This window comes from Acomys minous (assembly GCF_964271855.1).
Source record: "Acomys minous genome assembly, chromosome: 20".
NCBI classification, from domain to species: domain Eukaryota; kingdom Metazoa; phylum Chordata; class Mammalia; order Rodentia; family Muridae; genus Acomys; species Acomys minous.
The window spans coordinates 15,003,455-15,024,012 of record NC_140502.1 but is presented as its reverse complement, the minus strand read 5'-3'; the positions used below and the strand labels follow the sequence as shown (position 1 = coordinate 15,024,012).

Here is a 20,558-nt window from a genome sequence, read left to right as displayed (position 1 = left end):
TACCAAAATCATTCTATGAGGCCATAGTCTCATTGATACCTAAACCTAACAAAGACTCAACAAAGAAAGAGAATTTCAGACCAATTTCTCTGATGAACATCGATGCAAAAATACTAAATAAAATACTTGCAAAACGAATACAAGAGCACATCAGAGATATCATTCATCATGACCAAGTAGGCTTCATTCCAGGCATGCAGGGATGGTTTAATATACGGAAATCCATCAATGTAATCCACCACATAAACAAAATGAAAATAAAAACCACATGATCATCTCTTTGGATGCAGAGAAAGCATTTGATAAAATCCAACACCCATTCATGTTTAAAGTTTTAGAGAGATCGGGAATACAAGGCACTTTCCTCAACATAATAAAGCCTATATATAGGAAGCCAATAGCCAAAATCAAAGTAAATGGTGAGATACTTAAGGAAATTCCTCTAAAATCAGGAACAAGGCAAGGCTGCCCACTCTCTCCATATCTCTTCAATATAGTACTCGAAGTTCTAGCCAGAGCAATAAGACAACATAAGGAGATCAAGGGTATTCAAATGGGAAAGGAGGAAGTCAAATTATCCCTATTTGCAGATGATATGATAGTCTACATAAGTGACCCTCAAAATTCCACCAGAGAACTCCTACAGCTGATAAACACCTTCAGCAAATTGGCTGGATACAAAATTAACTCAAAAAAGTCTGTAGCCTTCCTATACACAAATGATAAGCTTGCAGAGGAAGAAATTAGGAAAACTACACCCTTCACATTAGCCACAAGCAATATAAAGTACTTAGGAGTTACTCTTACTAATCAAGTGAAGGACCTGTTTGAATAAATTTTCAAAACCCTAAAGAAAGAGATTGAAGATGACATGAGAAGATGGAATGATCTGCCTTACTCATGGATAGGGAGAATTAACATAATAAAAATGGCCATCCTACCAAAAGCAATCTACAGATTCAATGCAATCCCTATCAAAATACCTACACAATTTTTTAAATACATTGAAAGTTCAATTCTGAACTTCATATGGAAAAACAAAAAACCTAGAATAGCTAAAACAATCTTGTACAATAAAAGGTGCTCTGGAGGAGTCTCCATACCTGATCTCAAACTGTACTATAAAGCAATAGTAATTAAAACAGCATGGTACTGGCACAGCAACAGGCCGGTTGATCAGTGGAATCGAATCGAAGACCCAGATATGAATCCACACACATATGGTCATTTGATTTTCGACAAAGAAGCCAAATCCATTCGATGGAAAAGGGATAGCATCTTCAACAAATGGTGCTGGTCTAACTGGATGTCTATGTGTAAAAAAATGCAACTGGACCCATATTTGTCACCTTGTACAAAACTCAAATCCAAGTGGATTAAAGACCTCAACATAAAACCAGAGACACTAAATCACTTAGAAGAAAAAGTGGGGAAGAGCCTGGAACATATTGGCACAGGAGACAACTTCCTGAACAGAACACCAACAGCCCAGGCATTAATGTCAACAATTAATAAATGGGACCTCATGAGGCTGAGAAGCTTCTGTAAGGCAGGTGACATGGTAAAGAGAACAAAGCGACAGCCTACAGACTGGGAAAAGATCTTCACCAACCCCACATCTGACAAAGGTCTAATATCCAAAATATATAAAGAACTCAAGAAATTAAATACCACCAAACCAAATAACCCAATCGAGAAATGGGGCATGGAACTAAACAGAGAATTCTCAACAGAGGAATATCAAATGGCTGAGAAACACTTAAAGAAATGCTCAACCTCCTTAATCATCAGGGAAATGCAAATCAAAACAATGCTGAGATTCCATCTTACACCCATCAGGATGGCTAAGATCAAAAATTCAAGTGACACCACATGCTGGCGAGGATGTGGGGAGAGAGGAACACTCCTTCATTGCTGGTGGGAATGCAAACTAGTACAACCACTTTGGGAAATCTATCTGGTGCTATCTCAGAAAAATGGGAATAGGGCTTCCTCAAGACCCAGCTATTCCACTCCCTGGAATATACCCAGAAGAGGCTCCAGCACACAGCAAGAAAATTTGCTCAACCATGTTCATAGCAGCCTTATTCATAATAGCCAGAACATGGAAACAGCCTAAGTGTCCCTCAATAGAAGAATGGATAAAGAAACTGTGGTACATATACACTATGGAATACTATTCAGCTATTAAAAACAAGGAATTCCTGAAATTTGTGGATAAATGGATTGAGCTAGAAATGATCATAATGAGTGAGTTAACTCAGAAGGAGAAAGACTCAAATGGTATATACTCACTTATATCTGCATATTAGCCCAACAGGCATGTCCCATGAAAGCCTTCACTTACCAGGAAACTGAGACAGAGGAGAGGACATTCTAGTGGGACTCTAGATGAGAGAATCATGGGAGAAAGGCAAAGTAGAAGGACCCAGATGGTCCTAGAAGCCTACAAGTAGAACATTATGATAGGAAGATTTGCGCCCAGGGGTCCTGCTCAAACTAAGGCACCAGCCAAGGACAATACAGGCGGTAAACCTTAAGCCCCTACCCAGATCTAGACAATGGACAGAACACTCTCCACAGTAGAGTGGAGAGTGGGATATTACTTTCTCACATACTCTGGTGCCTCACCTTTGACCATGTCCCCTGGACAGGGAGACCTGGTGGCAATCAGAGGAAGGACAGCAGGTTACCAAGAAGAGACTTGATACCCTATGATCATATAGAGGGGGAGGTAATCCCCCTCAGGAACAGTCATAGGGGAGGGGAATAAGGGGAAATTGGGAGGGAGGGAAGAATGGGAGGATACAAAGGATGGGATAACCATTGAGATGTAACAAGAATAAACTAATAAAGGAGAAAAAAAATAAAACAATGTCATGGCCTGGGAACTTACTACTCAAAAATATATGCCTGTAAGAGTCTATATCTTAAGGAAAATGGTCTTGCTCCCGTTTCTTCATATGTGTGCTCACTCCAAATTAAGTATCTAAAAGCATTTTTTTACTAAGCCAATGGTATGGAAGCTTTATGTTTTTTATGTGTACTGTCCCTTTGTCTGTCAGCAGATTAAATGCCTACTTTTTCATCTCTGGTAAAAAAAAAAAAGAAAAGAGAACTGACATCAGGACAGTGTCCATTGACACTACACACACACACACACACACACACACACACACACACACACAGACACAGACACACTCAATACACAGATACATAGACACATAACATCTAAGCATGCACTAAAATCACACACAAATACACACGAACCTACTCACATGTGTAGAGATATGCACACACACAACTATACACATTCATAGAGACACACATGCAGACTCACAAATAAACATGCATACACACAAAAACATGCATACTCATATATACACACTAAAAAGTTCACACATATGTACACCACTATATGTAAAATAAAATATTTAAAGGTAGAGTAATTCTTTGAATCAATATAAAAGGAATATATAGTATACTATATACATATAAGCTCTTGCATGTTGGGCACAGTAGCATAACCCTCTAGTTCTAGCACTCATGAGTTGGAATAGAGGGATCATAAACTCTTTGTTATTGTTAGCTACACAGTGAGGTCAAGGCCAGTGTGGGCTTGAAGACCCTGTCTGAAAAATATCAACAAATTAAACTGGATGGTAATACATTCTTAAGACAGAGATGCACAAAAATATATGCTCATACACATAACACACAGTCATAGAATTGTCAACACCTACCCAATACACCTGTACCACAACATAGTCAAACATGCTTATATTCACTACCCACAAACACATGCACATGCAAAATATCTTCTGTATGTTACATTCACACACACACACACACACACACACACACATATATATGTAAAAACACCAATTCATACGCAATCATGTATAGAGATGTGCACATACCACACCATAAACATACATACATATATATGAAACGTACAATACATTTATTTTTGGTTAATGCTTACTTTTCTAAGTTCTATCACTATATATTTTTGAGAAATATTTTAATATTATTCATTATATGTAACAAATAAATTTCAGATTCTTCGAATCAGTTATTATTCTTAGCTGTCCACCCTTTCTGAGGGTTCCCCTTTCTACTGGTCACACTGTTACTACCTATGTCTATACTTTCCATGTTTAATAGTATCCCACTGTATCATTCATTTATCCTTTCCTTAGACTTCTTAAATTCTTTCCTTTCTTATGGAGAACATTTTCAGTCTTCCTCTTCTAATTCAATACTTTCCCATGCATTGTTTGAATAGCTCAGTCTAGCTAAAATCACATTTAAATCCGATGGAAAATAAAGACAGAAAAAAGCATTCCCACTCTATTTCAGTCTAATATTGGCAAATTAAGTAAAAAGAAATGCTGTATGATGTAGAAATTAAATTTTGGATAAGTTAACATATCCTTTTATGATGACATTGATGAAATGCCCTCTGCTAACTGACTACTCTAATATACAACACATCTACCACTGCCACTTAACTGAGTGTGAGGTGTATGAGCTACATGGGGTTGGTCAACAGTGTGGCCTCAGGGCAAAAACTCACTTTCATCCAAGGCCTGAAATCCTTAGGCAATACCCCCAAATTCACCGAGAGATAGGAATTCGGCAACATCCCCAAAGCATGGTTAAGCATGACAGAGTTACAATGCCCTCCATGGGAGATGTGGGTCAGTGGGTAAAGTTACTGATCACGACAACTAGGGATCTGGGTTCAATTTCCTGTCCAGCTCTTGCAAATTGTCCTCTGGCTTCCCCATAACTTCCACAGCATGAGCACACACATAGAGATGCACACAGACCCATGCATACATAGACACATGAAAACACTGAGATTTTCAAAGAGGGGGTCTAGGAGCTGGAGATACGCTTGGTTCATTACCAGGGTTGTTTGCCAGGAACTGGGTTTAGTTCACAGCATCCACATTAAGTTTCACAACACATTAAGTGTCACAAATGTCTCCAGTTCTGGGTGATCTATCACCCTCTTCTGATATTTGCAGGCACTCATATGTGTGTGTTAAAAGTGGTGACAAGCAGACCAATGTACACAAAGACACACACACACAAATTAAAAATAAATAAACAAATAGAAAGAGTTAATTAAGCATAGATCACATAGCTCTGGACACTAACACTGACCTTGGCTTTGGAAGAGAAGAAAGACTTGGGGAAGAGTTGGACAGGGAGATGAGAGGTGATGAGACGTGGGTTCTCCTTATTTTTTAGTGTTCTACTATATTCACCAACTTCTATCCATGGAGCACGCTCCTCAACAGGCAGAGATTTTACCCATGTAGGATCCCCCCTGGAGTGAATCAGACAGACAATCTCCATCAACCAGTTCGTTCCTGTATGAGAAGGAAGCGTAGAAGTCACTCATTTTAACTAGACTTACCAAAAAAAATTCCACATAAAGTTGACACTGTAGACAGTTCCCATGAAGAATCAGATCTTTTTGTTCTCTCTCTTTCTGAATGTGTGTGTGTTTCTGTCTGTGTCTCTCTGTCTCCCCAACTGTATAATCTCATACAATCAAGGCTTCCCTAGAATTGTCTATATAGTCAATGATAACGTTGAACTTCTGGTTGCCTTGACTCTCCCGCTGGAATGGATTGATCACAGGTGTGGGCCATCCTCATCAGTTTGCTCTGCTCTAGTGATAAAAACCATGGATTAATGCATGCTATCCAAGCCTGCTACCAACTGTGCTTCATACCCATATCTGTCCTAGACTTGCTTTGTAGACCAGGCTGGCCTCAAACTCACAGCAATCCACCTTCCCCTGCCTCCCAAGTGCTGGGATTAAAAGCATGTGCCACCACTGCCAGGCTAGTTTTTCCCTCTTGAAATAAAAATTTTGATTTAATTTTTATTTTATATGATCCTATAATTGAGAGAGATTAGATTTTAAAAACAGACATTGGAAGGTTTTCATTTTTATTCTTATTGTTTCCCTTTTATTAGAAACAGATTCTAAAATAAATTATCAATATCCTTAGTCACAAGCTATATGAAAACCAGAATGACTCTGAATCTCCATCCTATTTCTGTCAGAATTGCTAATATCAAAAAATCAAGTGACAGCATATGCTGGTGAGGAGGTGGAGAAAAGGGGAATAGTCCTCTATTGCTAGTTAGAGTGAAAACATGTACAACCACATTGGAAACAAATCAGCCACTTTCTCAGAAATTTGAAAATAGTGCTACCACAATACCCAGTAATTCCATTCCTGGGAACATATCCAAAGATGCTTCACCTTACAATAAGGTGCTCAACTATGTTCATAACAACTTTATTCATAACAGCCAGAATCTTGAAACAACTTAGATGTCCCTCAACTGACGAATGGATTAGGAAACTGGTACACTTACACAACTGGCTACTATTCAACTATAAAAAACAAATAAATCATGAAAAATTCAGGCAAATGGATGGAACTATAAAAGACCATTCTGAATGAGGTAATCCAGGCCCAGAAAGTAGCATGTGGTATGTCTTTACTTACAAGTGGATTTGAGACAAATCCTGAAGCATAAATACACTATAAGGCACAGACCCAAAGAAGATAAGTGCACTGGCTGCTTTCCCTAAGGTCTTGAGTTCAATTCTCAAAACCACGTGGTGGCACACAACCATCTATAATGTGATCTGATGCCATCATCTGGTGTGCAGATGTACATGCAGGCAGAGCACTGAATACATAATAAATAAACAAATTTTAAAAAAGAGTCTTGGAGAAAGCAGGTATACAACATACATAACTAAACAGAATAAAAGAAATATACAATAAACCAATAGACAACAGTAAGTTAAATTGAGAAAAAAAAATAAAGAAATTCCACTGAAATCATAGAAAAGACAAGGCTATTCACTATCTCCATATTTCTTTTATATTGTACTTGAAGTCCTATTTGGAAAAATAAGGAGATCAAGGAGATGCAAATTGGAAATGAAGAATTCAAGACACCACTGTTCAAAAATGATACAATAGTATTTATATGACCCCAAATATTCTAGAAGAGAACAGCTGATAAACAGCTTTAGCAAAGTAGCTGGATACAGCATTTATTCAAAAAATCAGTAGACGTTCTGTATAGAAGTGATGAATGGGCTGATAAAGAAAGTATGGGAAGAGTGCCATTCAGAATAGTCAGAAATAATATAAAATATCTTGATGTAACTCTAAGTAAGGGGAAAATCCAAAACAAAACTTCAAATCTCTGAGAAAAAGAAATTGAAGAAGATATCAGAAGAGAAAAAGATCTCCCATGCTTATGGGTCTACTGATCACCATAGTGAAAATGATCATCTTAGAAGAACAATCTGCAGATTCAATGCAAGTCCTAACAAATGTCCAACAGAATTTTTACAGACCTTGAAAGAACAATTCTAAGCTTCATAGAGAAAAACAGGAAACCTAGTATAACTAAAAGAGTCCCATACAATAAAATAACTTCTTAAAGTATCTCCATCCCTTTTTGCAAGCTGTACTACTGAGCCAACATAATAAAAACAGCATGGTACTGGCATAGAAACAGACTGGTGGGTTTATGGGATTGAACTGAAGATCCAGAAAGAAATCCGCATACCTAAAGACACTTTATTTTTGAAAAAGAAACCAAAATTATACAATGGTAAAAAAAAAATCTTCAACTAATGGTGCTGGTCTACCTGAATGTCTACAAGTAGAAAATTGCAAAAAGATCAGTACTTATCACCCTGCACAAAACTCAAGCCCGTGTAGATTAAAAAAAAAACCTCAGCATAAAACCAGATCCACTAAGTATAGTAGAAGAGAAAATGGGGAGAAGACTTGAACTCGTTGACACAGGAGACATCTTCCTGAGCAGAACCCCAGCACCTCAGGCTTTAAGATCAACAATTAATAAGTGGGTTCTTATGAACCTGAAAATCTTCTGTAAGGCAAAAGGCACTGTCAAAAAACAAACCAGTAGCATAGAGATTGGGAAAAGATCTTCCCCAACCCTTCATGTGACAAAATGTTGATACTTAAATATATAAGTATTTAATTTCATATATATATGAAATTAAACACCAACAATCCAAATAATCCAATTAAAAACTGGAGTACAGAGCTGAACGTAGGCTGCTCAACAGAGGAATGTAGAATGACTGAGAAGCACTTAAAGAATTGCTCAATCTTTTTAGCAATAAGGGAAATGCAAATCAAAACAACTCTTAGATTCCATGTCACACAAGTCAAAATGGCTAAGACTAAAAACTCAAGTGACAGCACATGCTGGCGAGGATGTGGAGAAAGTGGAACACTCCTTTATTGCTGGTGTTAGTGCAAACTTGTACAACCACCTTGGAAATTATACTTAAGATTACTCAGAAAATTGGGGATAGCTCCAACTCAATACCTATCTTTACCACTGCTGGGCATATACTCACAGATGGTTGGCCATTTGCATAATTATTCTCATACCAGATTTATTTGCAATATCCAAAAGCTGAAAACAACCCAGATGTCCCTCAAGCAAAGAATGGATAGAGAAAAAAGGAATTCATAAAAATTTATACAAATGGTTGGAACTAGAAAAGTATATCTTGAATGAGATAACATTGTCCCCAAAACACACAGGTATGTACTTACTTATAAAGGGATATTAGGCATATAGTACAGGCCTAAGTAACATGGAAAGCAAAAATATTCAATAAAATACTCACAAACTGAATTCAAGAACACATCAAACTATCATACACAATGACCAAGTAAGCTTCATTCCTGCATGCAGGTATTGTTTAATATGCAGAAATCCATCGATGTAATTCATCATGTAAACAAACAGAATGGAAAAAACCCACATGATCATCTCCTTAGACGCCAAAAACCATTTGACAAATCCAACACCAATTAATAGTAAAAGTCCTGGAGAGAGCAGGGACACAAGGCACATACCTAAACATAATAAAGTCAATATTCAGCAAACAAATAGCCAACATCAAACTAAATGGAGAGAAACTTAAATCAATTCCACTAAAATCGTGGACAAGACAAGGCTGTCCACTCTCTCTGTATCTCTCCACTATAATACTCGAAATCCTAAGTAGATCTATAAGACAAATAAAGGAGATAAAGGGGATACAAATTTGAAAAGAAGATGTCGAACTCTCACTATTTGCAGATGATATGATAGTACACATAAGTGACCCCAAAAATTCTATGAAGGAACTCCTACAGCTGATAAACACGTTCAGGAAAATGGCTGGATACAAAATCAAGTAAAAAAATCAGTAGCCCTCTATACAAAGGTCATATAGGCTGAGGAAAAAGTTAGGGAACTGCACCCTTCACAATAGCCACAAATAATATAAAGTATTTTGGTGTAACCCTAACCAAGAAAGTGAAAGATTTGCATGAAAAAACCCTTCAAAACTCTGAAGGCAGAATTTGAAGATTTCAGAAGATGAAAATATATCTCATGCTTGCTGATTGGGAGAATCAACATAGTCAAATGGCCATCTTACCAAAAGCAGACTATAGATTCAATGCAATTCCTATTTAAAAATACCCACACAATTCTTTACTGGCCTTGAAAGGTTAATTCTCATCTTCATATGGAAAAAAACAAACACAGAATACCTAAAATGACCCTATACAATAATAGAGCTTCTGGAGGAATCTCCATCCTGCATCTCAAGCTGTACTATAGAGCAACAGTAAAAAAAACAACAACAACAAAAAAAGAAAAAGAAACAACATGGTACTGGCATAGAAATAAACTGGTTGAACAACGGAATCAAATCCATGACTCAGAAATAAACTCACATTCATATGGACTCTTGATTTTTGACAAATCCATACAATGGAAAACTGATACCATCTTCAACAAATGGTGCTGGTCTAACCATATGGTTACATGCAGAGAAATGCAAGTAGACCCATATCTAACACCTTGAACAAAACTGAAGTCCAAATGGGTTAAATACCTCAAAATAAAACCAGATACACTAAATCTGTGAGAAGAAAAAGTAGGGAAGAGCCTTGAGCTCATTGGCACAGGAGACAACTTCCTGAACAGAACACCAACAGCTCAGCACCTAATATCAACCATTAATAAATGAGACCTTATGATACTGAAAAGCTTTCAACAGAATAATATAACAACCTATAGACTGGGAAAAGATCTTCACCAACCCTATATCTGACAAAGAGCTAATATCCTAAGTATATAAATAACTCAATAAATTAAACACCACCAAGCCAAATAATCAAATTAAAATGGGTTACAGAATTAAACAGAGAATTTTCAACAGAAAAATATCAAATGCATGAGAAACACTTAAATAAATGCTCAACATCCCTGCTTATCAGGGAAATGCAACTTAAAACTACACTGAGATTCCATCTTACACCTATCTGAGTGGCTAAGATCAAAAACTCAAGTGACATGATGGCAAGGATGTAGAGAAAGGGGAACACTTATCCATTGCTTGTGGAAGTGTGAACTTGTACAACCACTTTTGGAATCAATCTGGTGCTTTTTCATGAAACTGGAATAATTCTATCTCAGGACCCAGTCATAATACTCCTGGGATTATACCTGAAAGATGCTTCATCATACAATGAGGACATTTGCTTAACTATGTCCACAGCCAGAATATGGCAGCAACCTAACTGTCCCTCAACCAAAGAAGGGATTAAGAAACTGTGGCACATTTACACAATGGAATATTATTCAGGCATTAAAAGCAAGGAAATTTTTGAAATTTTCAGGCATATGAATGAAAGTAGAGAAGATCTTCCTGAGTTAGGTAACCCAGACCCAGAAAGACACACATGGTATACACTTACTCATAAGTGGATGTTGTCTGCATAATACAGGATAATTGCACTATAATACAGTTGAAATATCAATCAAGTACCATGTACAATGTAGATCTACACCCTCTTCTCAGATGTAGCAGCACAGTTTCCTTGTGTGTCCCATATGTGCTGAGTAGGGACTACTTCCAACATACCATCTGCCCACAAAACTTAGATCACTACCCCCTTCCAGAACAGCCTTTGCAGTCTACCGAGGAAGAGGTTATAAGTAGTACAGAAAAGACTTGATAGGCTGAGATCAGATTTTAGGAGAATAGGGCTCCACTTTCTAAGGACTAAGTGAGGGATGGAGAGGAGATAGGAGAGGGAGAGGGGACCAGTTGAGGGTGAATGAGGGGGTTACAATTGGGATGTGAAGTATTTAAACTGAAGAATAAGCAGGTAACTTTTGTAGCCAATCGGAATAGCTCTGAGACTGGCTGGGACATGAATGTCTAGGCATAGACAATGCTTATTGGCTAGAGAGCCCCTATGAATTACTATTAGATACCATTCTTCATATGGCATGAATGAAGATTTACAGATGCCTTTTATTCTGCTCATACAAAGAGCAGAAAAATCATCCTTAATTTTTCTGTACACCATGCACACTTTATACACTTATAATTTTAGGATGGTATTATTCTTGTAACAAATTATATGCTTTCAGAACAAAAGAATCAGACACTGACATAGTATCAGACCTGACAGGACACATTCCTCTCAGTATGCTGGTCTCCCTCCCCTCTCTTTCTCTGTGTGTCTGTGTCTATATTTCTCTGTGTCTATCTTTACTACATGCTGCATGTATATTATGAACTAGCTATCATCTACATCCCTGTCACCATGTCTGCCTGTCTGCTAACATGCTCCTTTCCATGACAATGATGGAATAACCCTCTGAAGTTGTAAACATACACCAAACAAAACTAGTAAACATTTTTTATATGATGTGCCTTTGCCATTCTGTTTCTTCACAGAGAAAGAGTAACTCCCTAGAACAGTAACTATGACAGAAGCTTTCAGGGACTGAAATATTGTGAAAAGCCTTACAATACTATTATAGAGGAAATACTTAAAAAAAAACTTTGAGACTTTTAATTAAACTTCTATGAATACTACTTAAGTGAAAGATATTATGGAGTAGTGGGATTATGGATGATAGTAAGAGCAATGAGCATTAGGTGGTCTGTTTCAAGAGGTCCCAGAGAGGAAGAATATTGTCAGTCTTCTTAGAGATATTTTGGCAAAAAATAAGGCTGCTTTTTGCCATTGCTCTAAATATATGCCTAATTTGGACTAATTTTCTCAGCAGAGATTTCAACATAGTCTACCACCGACTCTGTAATATGATTTTTCAGTGTTCACATTTATGCAGGTCTCCAGTGAAAAGGAAAAAGTAGACAAAGACAAACACAAAAAGTACAGGTTGAGGAGAAAAGTAACACACAAAATGTAATGTTGAAGACAAATCTTGAGCTTACGAAGATAAAAAAAATGGTTAAAGACAGGTAACTCTGCAACAGATTAAAAAAAAAGAAAGGTGAGGGAGAAATTACTAGGCTTAAACAACAACAGAAAGTTTATGAAAAAGTAATAAAAAAAGAAGGGGGCAGATTCCATCTCAAACAAATAGAAAAACTTGCAAATTCTGCCATGTCATTCTGAATTTAGTCAAAAAAGATAAGGACGGAGGTTACCAGGTCTTCCAGTCTGTTGAAGGTCTGATTCCTGTCATGTTCTATCTTTTGTCTTTTTATACTACCTCAGAAGTCTAACATGTGATAGTATTCTCCTTTGTTTATAATATTATCCACAGTCATTGTGGTCTCCAGGAGTAGATTCTTATAAACTTCTGAGTACCTTGTGATTCTTCTGACACTTGCTTTGCCACACTTCTGGCAGTGGGGATATTTAGCATCACATTGATTTAGCTGTATACACACTTCCTGTCAGTGGCTCATTCTGAATTTCCTGCTTTTATCCTTTATCCTATCTTCTGGTTCAAATTTTAGTTTTACTCTGTAAGCAAATAATCTGTTTGCAGAACCCTAGTGATTATTTTTTAATATCACTTTGGGATATGCATTAATTCCAAGTTCCATTGTAGCTAATAAACTTAAAACACCTCCCTCCCAGCTGAAGGACTAGAGGACCACCCCTTTAATAGACTCAGAACTATACCCATTGTAGAGAGAATGTCTTGTGTATTGTATGAATGAATTACCTATAAATTAAAACGTTTATAGCCTATACAAAAGTGTAGAGTACAAGAAATCAAGGACAACAGGAAAAGACAAAATCTGAGGATAATAGGAACTGAGGAAAGAGAAGACAACAAGCTCAAAGGCCCTGAAAATATCTTCAATAATATCTTGAAGAAAATTTCCCTAATTTTAGCTAGGAGGTGCATAAAAACATACAAGAGGCCTACAGAACAGCAAATAGAATTGACCAGAGAGAAAAATCCTCCTGTCACATAATAATAAAAACACAAAATATACAGAATAACGAAAAAGTATTAAAAGAGGCAAGGGAAAAGGGCCAATTAACATTTAATGGCAAACCTATCAGAATTATACCCAACTTCTCATCAGAAACCATGAAAGCCAGAAGGGCCCAGACAGAGGTCCTGTAAGCCCTAAGAGACCACAGATGCCAGGCAAGACTACTCTATCCAGCAAAACTTTCAATAACTATTGATCGAGAAAACAAGATATTCCATGATAAAAACAAATTTAAACAGTACCTAACCTCAAATCTGGCCTTACAGAAGTTACTAGAAGGAAAACAACAACCCAAAGGGACAAAGTACAACCAAAACTACATGGGAAATAGATAACTACACCATCTCAAAAATGTAATCACACAAGCACTCTACTGCAACCAACATCAAAATCAAAGCACTTAACAGTCACTGGTCACTAATATCTCTCAACATAAATGGTCTCAATTCTACAATAAAAAGAGACAGACTAACTGAATGGATGCATAACAAGACCCAACATTCTTCTGCCTCCAAGAAACACATCTCAGCCAAAAGGACAGACATTACCTCAGGGTAAAAGGCTGGAAGAAAGGTTTCCAAGCAAATGGACAAAGGAAGAAAGCAGTTGTGGCCATTTTAATATCTAATAAAATAGACTTTACACCAAAACCTATCAAAAGAGATGAAAAAGTACACTTTATAGTCATCAAAGGTAACCTCAAGAAAGATGACATCACAATTCTGAACATCTACACTCACAATACAAGGGCACTCACATTTGTAAAAGACCTATTAACTAATATTAACCACATATCGATCCCCACACATTAATAGTGGGAGACTTCAACACCACACTTTCACTGAAGGATAGGTCATTTAAACAGAAACTAAGCCAAGAAATAAGGACACTAACCAATGTCATGAATCAAATGGATTGAACAGATATCTACACAACATTTCTCTCAAACACAAAGGATTATACCTTCTTCTCAGCACCCCATGGAACCTTCTCCAAAACTGATCACATAGTAGGTCACAAAGCAAGCTTCAACAGATTCAAGAAATTTGAAATAATACCATGTATCCTATCAGATCACCATGCTCTAAGGCTTGACTTCAACAACAACAGAAATAGCAAAAAGACTACACACATGGAAGCTAAACATCTCTGTACTTAATGACGCCTGGGTCAAAGAAGAAATAAAAGAAGAAATTAAAGACTTCCTGAAATTCAATGAAAATGAAGGAAAAACACACTCAAATTTGTGGGACATATTGAAGGCAGTGGTAAGAGGAAAATTCATAGCACCAAGTGCCTTTATAAAGAAACTGGAAATATCACATATAAGCAACTTAAAGACACAGCTGGAAGTCCTATAAAAAAGAAGCAGAAATATCCAAGAGGAGTAGATGTCTGGAAGTAATCAAACTCAAGGCTGAAATCAATAAATTAGAAACAACGAGAACAATTCAAAGAGTCAACAAAACCAGGAACTGGTTCTTTGAGAAAATCAACAAGATAGACAAACCTTTATCCAAACTAAGTAAAAGAGCAGAGAGACACTGTCTAAATTAGGAAGATCAGAAGTTAAAAGAGAGACATAACAACAGACACTGAAGAAATTCAAAGAATCATAAGGTATTACATCAAAGGCTTATATGCCAAAAAATCTGAGAATCTAAGGGAAATGGACAATTTTCTTGATTGACTCCACTTGCCAAAATTGAGTCAAGATCAGATAAACAAATTAAATAGACCTATTTCTCCTATAGAATTCGAGGCAGTATTAAAAGTCTCCCAACCAAAAAAAGCTCAGTGCCAGATGGTTTCTTTGTTTTTTTTTTTTACATGTCTATGATTTACATGTCATGCACCAAATTCCCTCTCTCCTTGCCCCAACACTCAGTAAAAGAAAACAAATAGAAACACAAAAAATCTTGTTATGGAAGCTGTAGTGTATCATGCAGTATAGCCTTTTGTCCACATATGTTTACTTGCAAATGTACATTGCTATGAGTCATGGGTCTGGTTTGAGGCCTACACTATCATTATTGGATCCTCACTGGGACTGCTGTCAGATATCCTGTAGTTGCTGTGTGTCAAGGAGATTCTTATTATTTGAATCTGCAGGTCTGGCTCTTTCATGTGTTCCAGCAGTTCATACATGGGTAGATGTTGGGGTGAGGTCAACTCAGAGCCCTGGTTTCAGTGCAGAATTCTACCAGACCTTCAAAGAAGAGCTAATAGCAATACTCTTCAAGCTATTCCAAAAGATATAAATAGATGGAACATTACCAAACCCATTCTATGGGGCAACAGTCACTTTGATACCTAAACCTCACAAAGACCCAACAAAGAAAGAGTTTCAGACCACATTCTCTTATGAACATTGATGCAAAAATCCTCAGTAAAATACTCAGAAAACTAATACAAAATCGTATCAAAGATATCATTCACCATAACCAGGTAGGCTTCATTCCAGGCATGCAGGGATGGTTTAATGTACAAAAATCCATCAATGTAATCCACCGTATAGACAAACTGAAAGAAAAAATTACATGATCTTCTCCTTAGATACAGAAAAAGCATTTGACAAAATCCAACACTCATTCACATTTAAAATTTTGGAGAGATCAGGGTTACAAGGCACATACCTAAACTTTATAAGAGGTATATACAGCAAGCAAATAGCCAACATCAAATTAAATGGAGAGATACTCAAGGAAATTTCTCTAAAATCAAGAACAAGGCAAGGCTGCCCATTTTATCTATATCTCTTCAATATAGTTCTTGAAGTTCTAGCCAGAGCAATAAGGCAACAAGAGGAGATCAAAGGGATCCAAATGGGAAAGGATGAAGTCAAATTATCCCTATTTGCAGATGATATGATAGTGTACATAAGTGATGCCTAAAATTTCACTAGAGAACTCTGACAGTTGATATAAACACCTTCAGCAGTTTGGCTGGATACAAAATTAACTCAAAAAATCAATAGCCGTCCTATAAACAAATAACAATCATGCAGAGGAAGAAATTTGGAAAACTACCTTTCACAATAGCCACAGGCAATATGAAATATCTAGGATTAACTCTGACCAAGCAAGTGAAGGTTTGTTTGAAAAAACTTTAAATCCCTGAAGAAAGAGATTGAAGATGACCAAAAGATGGAAAGATCTACCTTGTTTATGCACTGGGACAATAAACATAGTAAAAATTGCCATCTTACCAAAAACAATTTACAGTTTCAATGCAATCCCTATCAAAATACCTATACAATATTTTAAAGACATTGAAAAGTAAATTCTCAACTTCATATGGAAAAACAAAAAACCCGGAATAGTTAAAACAATCCTGTACAATAAAAAATCCTCAGGAGGAATCTCCATATCCGATCTCAAGCTGTTCTATAGTAGAGCAATAATAATTAAAACAGCATGGGTACTAGCACAGCAATAAGATGGTTGATCAATAGAATCGAATAGAAGACACAGAAATAAATCCTCACACATATGCTCACCTGACTTTTGACAAGAAAGCCAAATCTATTCAATGGAAAAGGAATAGTATCTTCAATAAATGGTGCTGGTCTCATTGGATGTCAACATGGAGAAAAATAAGATTAGACCCATATTTGTCACCGTGCACAACACTCAAGTCCGAGTGGATTAAAGATCTCAACATAAAATCACCCCAAAGTCTTTAAATTTGTTTCACTTTAAAATGTGCTTGAGAGTTGAGATACTGTGGAATCTCAGGAGAATGACCACACTTGGAGGAAAACAGCAAGCAGTTTTTTAAAGCTAGTTTTCATTGTTTCTGGATTCTGGTTGTGAGGTACCCTATCTTAAATGAAGAGGCCCAATGTAAGTCCTCCAAAAACCATTTGTCTGGAGTATGAGAAGGTGTCCTGCAGTCCACAAATTATTTCAACAGAATTACAAAGTTCAGAAACCATCTTCAGTTATCCATGAACTTGCAAGCCAAAGTTGAGGCTTTGGGGAGGCCCAACATGGAACTGGGGAGCCAAGAAATACTGAAAATGGCCCTCCCTTAATGGATCTCTAGCCTCTGGGTTGTACAAGAAAGAATTGTTAAATGTTGTTTTATTTTGCTGTTGTCACTTTGGTTTTATGTCACTTTGGTTTTAGAATGTATTCTAAAAATAGATTCTGACTTGTGATTATATTGTGTGCACCCCCAGATACTCAAGGCAGGTGACGTTGTTCTTTCTTGTCCCCATCTGTGCCCTAGCATCAATGAAGTTGAGCCTTAGACAAATACAAAGCTCCGACTCCAGAAAGTTCATGACTCTGTGACTTCCATGCCTTTTATATTTGTTTCAACAGATTTTCACTTTTCTGACGGAATACACCCAGAGATAACGTATATACTGCCAACTGCTCAGCTCTAGAATTGCTGAGAGCTGATATAAACCAGCCCTGTCAATGTGATTGTGCTATATCTCTTCAGCTGGATCAGCTAATCAGATGCTTCTAATACCCCACTGCCCAGATTTGTACCTTCCTAGTGCCCAATAACAACATCCCAATATCAACAGGAAACAGTGACAGAAGAGACTACATTGTGTATTTTCCCACCTAACAAGCTGAAATGCTAAGTCAAAAGGTGTCTTCCTGGCATAAGGGACAAATGGTTACCTATAATGGCAACTAACAAACAAAAAATGGACCCAGTATTGTCAATTATCTTAAATAGTTCTACAACATGATAGAACACTTAACCTGCTCTATATAAAACAATTAAGTATTACATGGTTTTAAAACATAGTTTCTATACAACTTCTGCTTATAATCAAACATTACAAAGAGGGACCGTAGGTAAAATAAATGACGTGCCCCATTCATTTCCAGGTGCCTTCTACACAATAACTCGAATGGTTATTAGATTTTAAAAGCCAACAACAAATACTTAACCCAGTATGCAATTCTGGGCAGGGGTGATGTAATAACAAAAGTAATTTGTAAACCTCACCTACTCTGGAACCAGGTAACTTCCTGGAATCCTGGGAATTGTAGTTCTTGGGAAATAACAAATCATCCTGGGATAGTATGGTGACCTATATGTTTGTCCTTATAACCCCTGTAACATGTGACTTGAGGCTATTCCAGCTGCAAAATTCTGGAAGCATTGTCCTGATCAGAGTCCATCTCTTGCCTAGTAATCAATACTTAGTAAATGTTTGCTTAGTAAATGCTTGACAAAAAAATGGTGGAGCTGATTTTTCTGGAAAATATCAGATTGCTCAAAAAAAGCAATGATAAACATACAGGGGAGTTAGCATTCATCACTTTTGTCAGATACTGTGCAGGCAGAGTCTTCTAGTCAAATAGGAGCTGTTTGTTTAAGATCTTTGAATGTATTAAGCTAGGGAAACAAACATCATGCTTCAGCATTCCTAGTTTAAGCAGAAATATTCCTCTCAGGAAGATAAACAATGATGTAAAGGACCATAGTTCACACTTCAGGATAGTATAGGAAAGCCCATGTTATATGCAGGCAACATTCTACTTTAACATATCTCTCTTTATTGTCCTTGGCTGGTGCCTTAGTTTGAGCGGGACCCCTGGGCCCAAATCTGCCTATCATAATGTTCTACTTGTAGGTTTCTAGGACCCTGTGGATCCTTCTACTTTGCCATTTTCCCATGATTCTCTCATCTAGAGTCCCACTAGAATGTCTTCCCCTCTGTCTCAGTTTCCTGGTAAGTGAAGGCTTTCATGGGACATGCCCCTTGGGCTAATATGCACATATAAGTGAGTATATACCATTTGAGTCTTTCTGCTTCTGGGTTAACTCACTCATTATGATCATTTCTAGCTCAATACATTTATCCACCAATTTCGGGAATTCCTTGTTTTTAATACCTAAATAGTATTCCATAGTGTATATGTACCACAGTTTCTTTATCCATTCTTCTACTGATGGACACTTACCAGATCTAGCCAATGGTCAGAACATTCTCCACAGTAGAGTGGAGAGTGGGATATGACTTTCTTACATACTCTGGTGCCTTACCTCTGACCATGTCCCCTGGAGGGGGAGACCTGGTGACACTCAGAGGAAGGACAGCAGGTTACCAGGAAGAGACTTGACACCCTATGATCATATAGAGGGGGAGGTAATCCCCCTCAGGAACAGTCATAGTGGAGGGGAATAAGGGGAAAATGGGAAGGAGGGAAGAATGGGAGGATACAAGGGATGGGATAACCATTGAGATGTAACAAGAATAAATTAATAAAAAAAGGAAAAAAACTAAAAAAAAACATATCTCTCATAATATAACAATTTCAAATTCCTTCATTTAATTTCCATTTACACATGGTTTCTTAATCTAGGTCGATCCTTTCCTTCTTCTTCAGTCATCTCCAAGAATGCAGTGTGAGTGTCTCCTGTTCCTGGATCTATTCCATTTGTTGTGTGTATTTCCTTGGATGGTCAACTGAACTGTCACTTCACCATATCTTTGTTATATTTGATTGTCACTATCTTGATGAGAATGATGTTGGTTTAACTTTCCTGTTACTCAGACATTGTGCATGGTTATAAAGGTCTGAGCATCAATAGACTGAATGTGAGAGAGCAAAATCCTGACATTTAAAATAGGTGATTTGCAGTTCCAACTCTCCACTTTGGGAGCACGAACTACGGCTCATTGACAATTGCTTCCTTAGCAAGTACAAGGTATTAGCTTTAAGCACAAGATTGGATAGAAAAAATTAACACTTACCTGATTTGGGATAGACCACCATGTATAAATCTTCATCCCGGACTAAAAATGTGTCACGTAGTTCCCTTACCATTTCAGGCGAGACCCACTCAGAAGGGAAAATGAGTTCTTCTGTACAGTCAGAGTTGTCTGACATAATTATAGTTTCAGAGTATTTTCTGTTTAGTGTTCAGCTATAGCCACTGTGGTGGGTGGTGACAGATGTCCAAAGACCTGATTTTGTAGTGAGGACAGAAAGGTCAGTGACTGGGTGTGACTCTTTATGCAATCATGTGGTTGAGAAAAGCAAATAGATATTGTGAGTATGGTTCATAAACTTTGTACTGAGTGACTGTTAGTGTTTGCATCTCAGTTCCATGACAAGTTAGACAGACAAAGAATTACCAGAGAACTGGTGTGATGGCTCTTGTTGGCTTTGTTTTATTATAACTCTGTCCAGGCAGAAACACCTTG

At 37.2% G+C, this 20,558-nt stretch overlaps 1 protein-coding gene across 2 annotated transcripts in view; it reads right to left on the bottom strand.

Moving 5' to 3' along the window:
* Positions 1–20,319, bottom strand: part of LOC311591158 (3-beta-hydroxysteroid sulfotransferase-like) — a 40,625-nt gene extending 20,306 nt beyond the window's left edge. The window contains exons 1-2 of one of the 2 annotated variants that reach the window (XM_084770526.1): positions 20,106–20,319; positions 5,176–5,384 (exon numbers count right to left, since the gene is read on the bottom strand). In XM_084770526.1, the coding sequence (XP_084626652.1) occupies positions 5,176–5,384; positions 20,106–20,241 (345 nt within the window). In that variant the 5' untranslated portion in view covers positions 20,242–20,319. Of the gene's footprint in view, positions 1–5,175; positions 5,385–5,431; positions 5,546–20,105 lie in introns of those variants that run through there. The other variant, XM_084770527.1, reaches the window with a different exon arrangement.
* Positions 20,320–20,558: the final 239 nt, after the last annotated feature.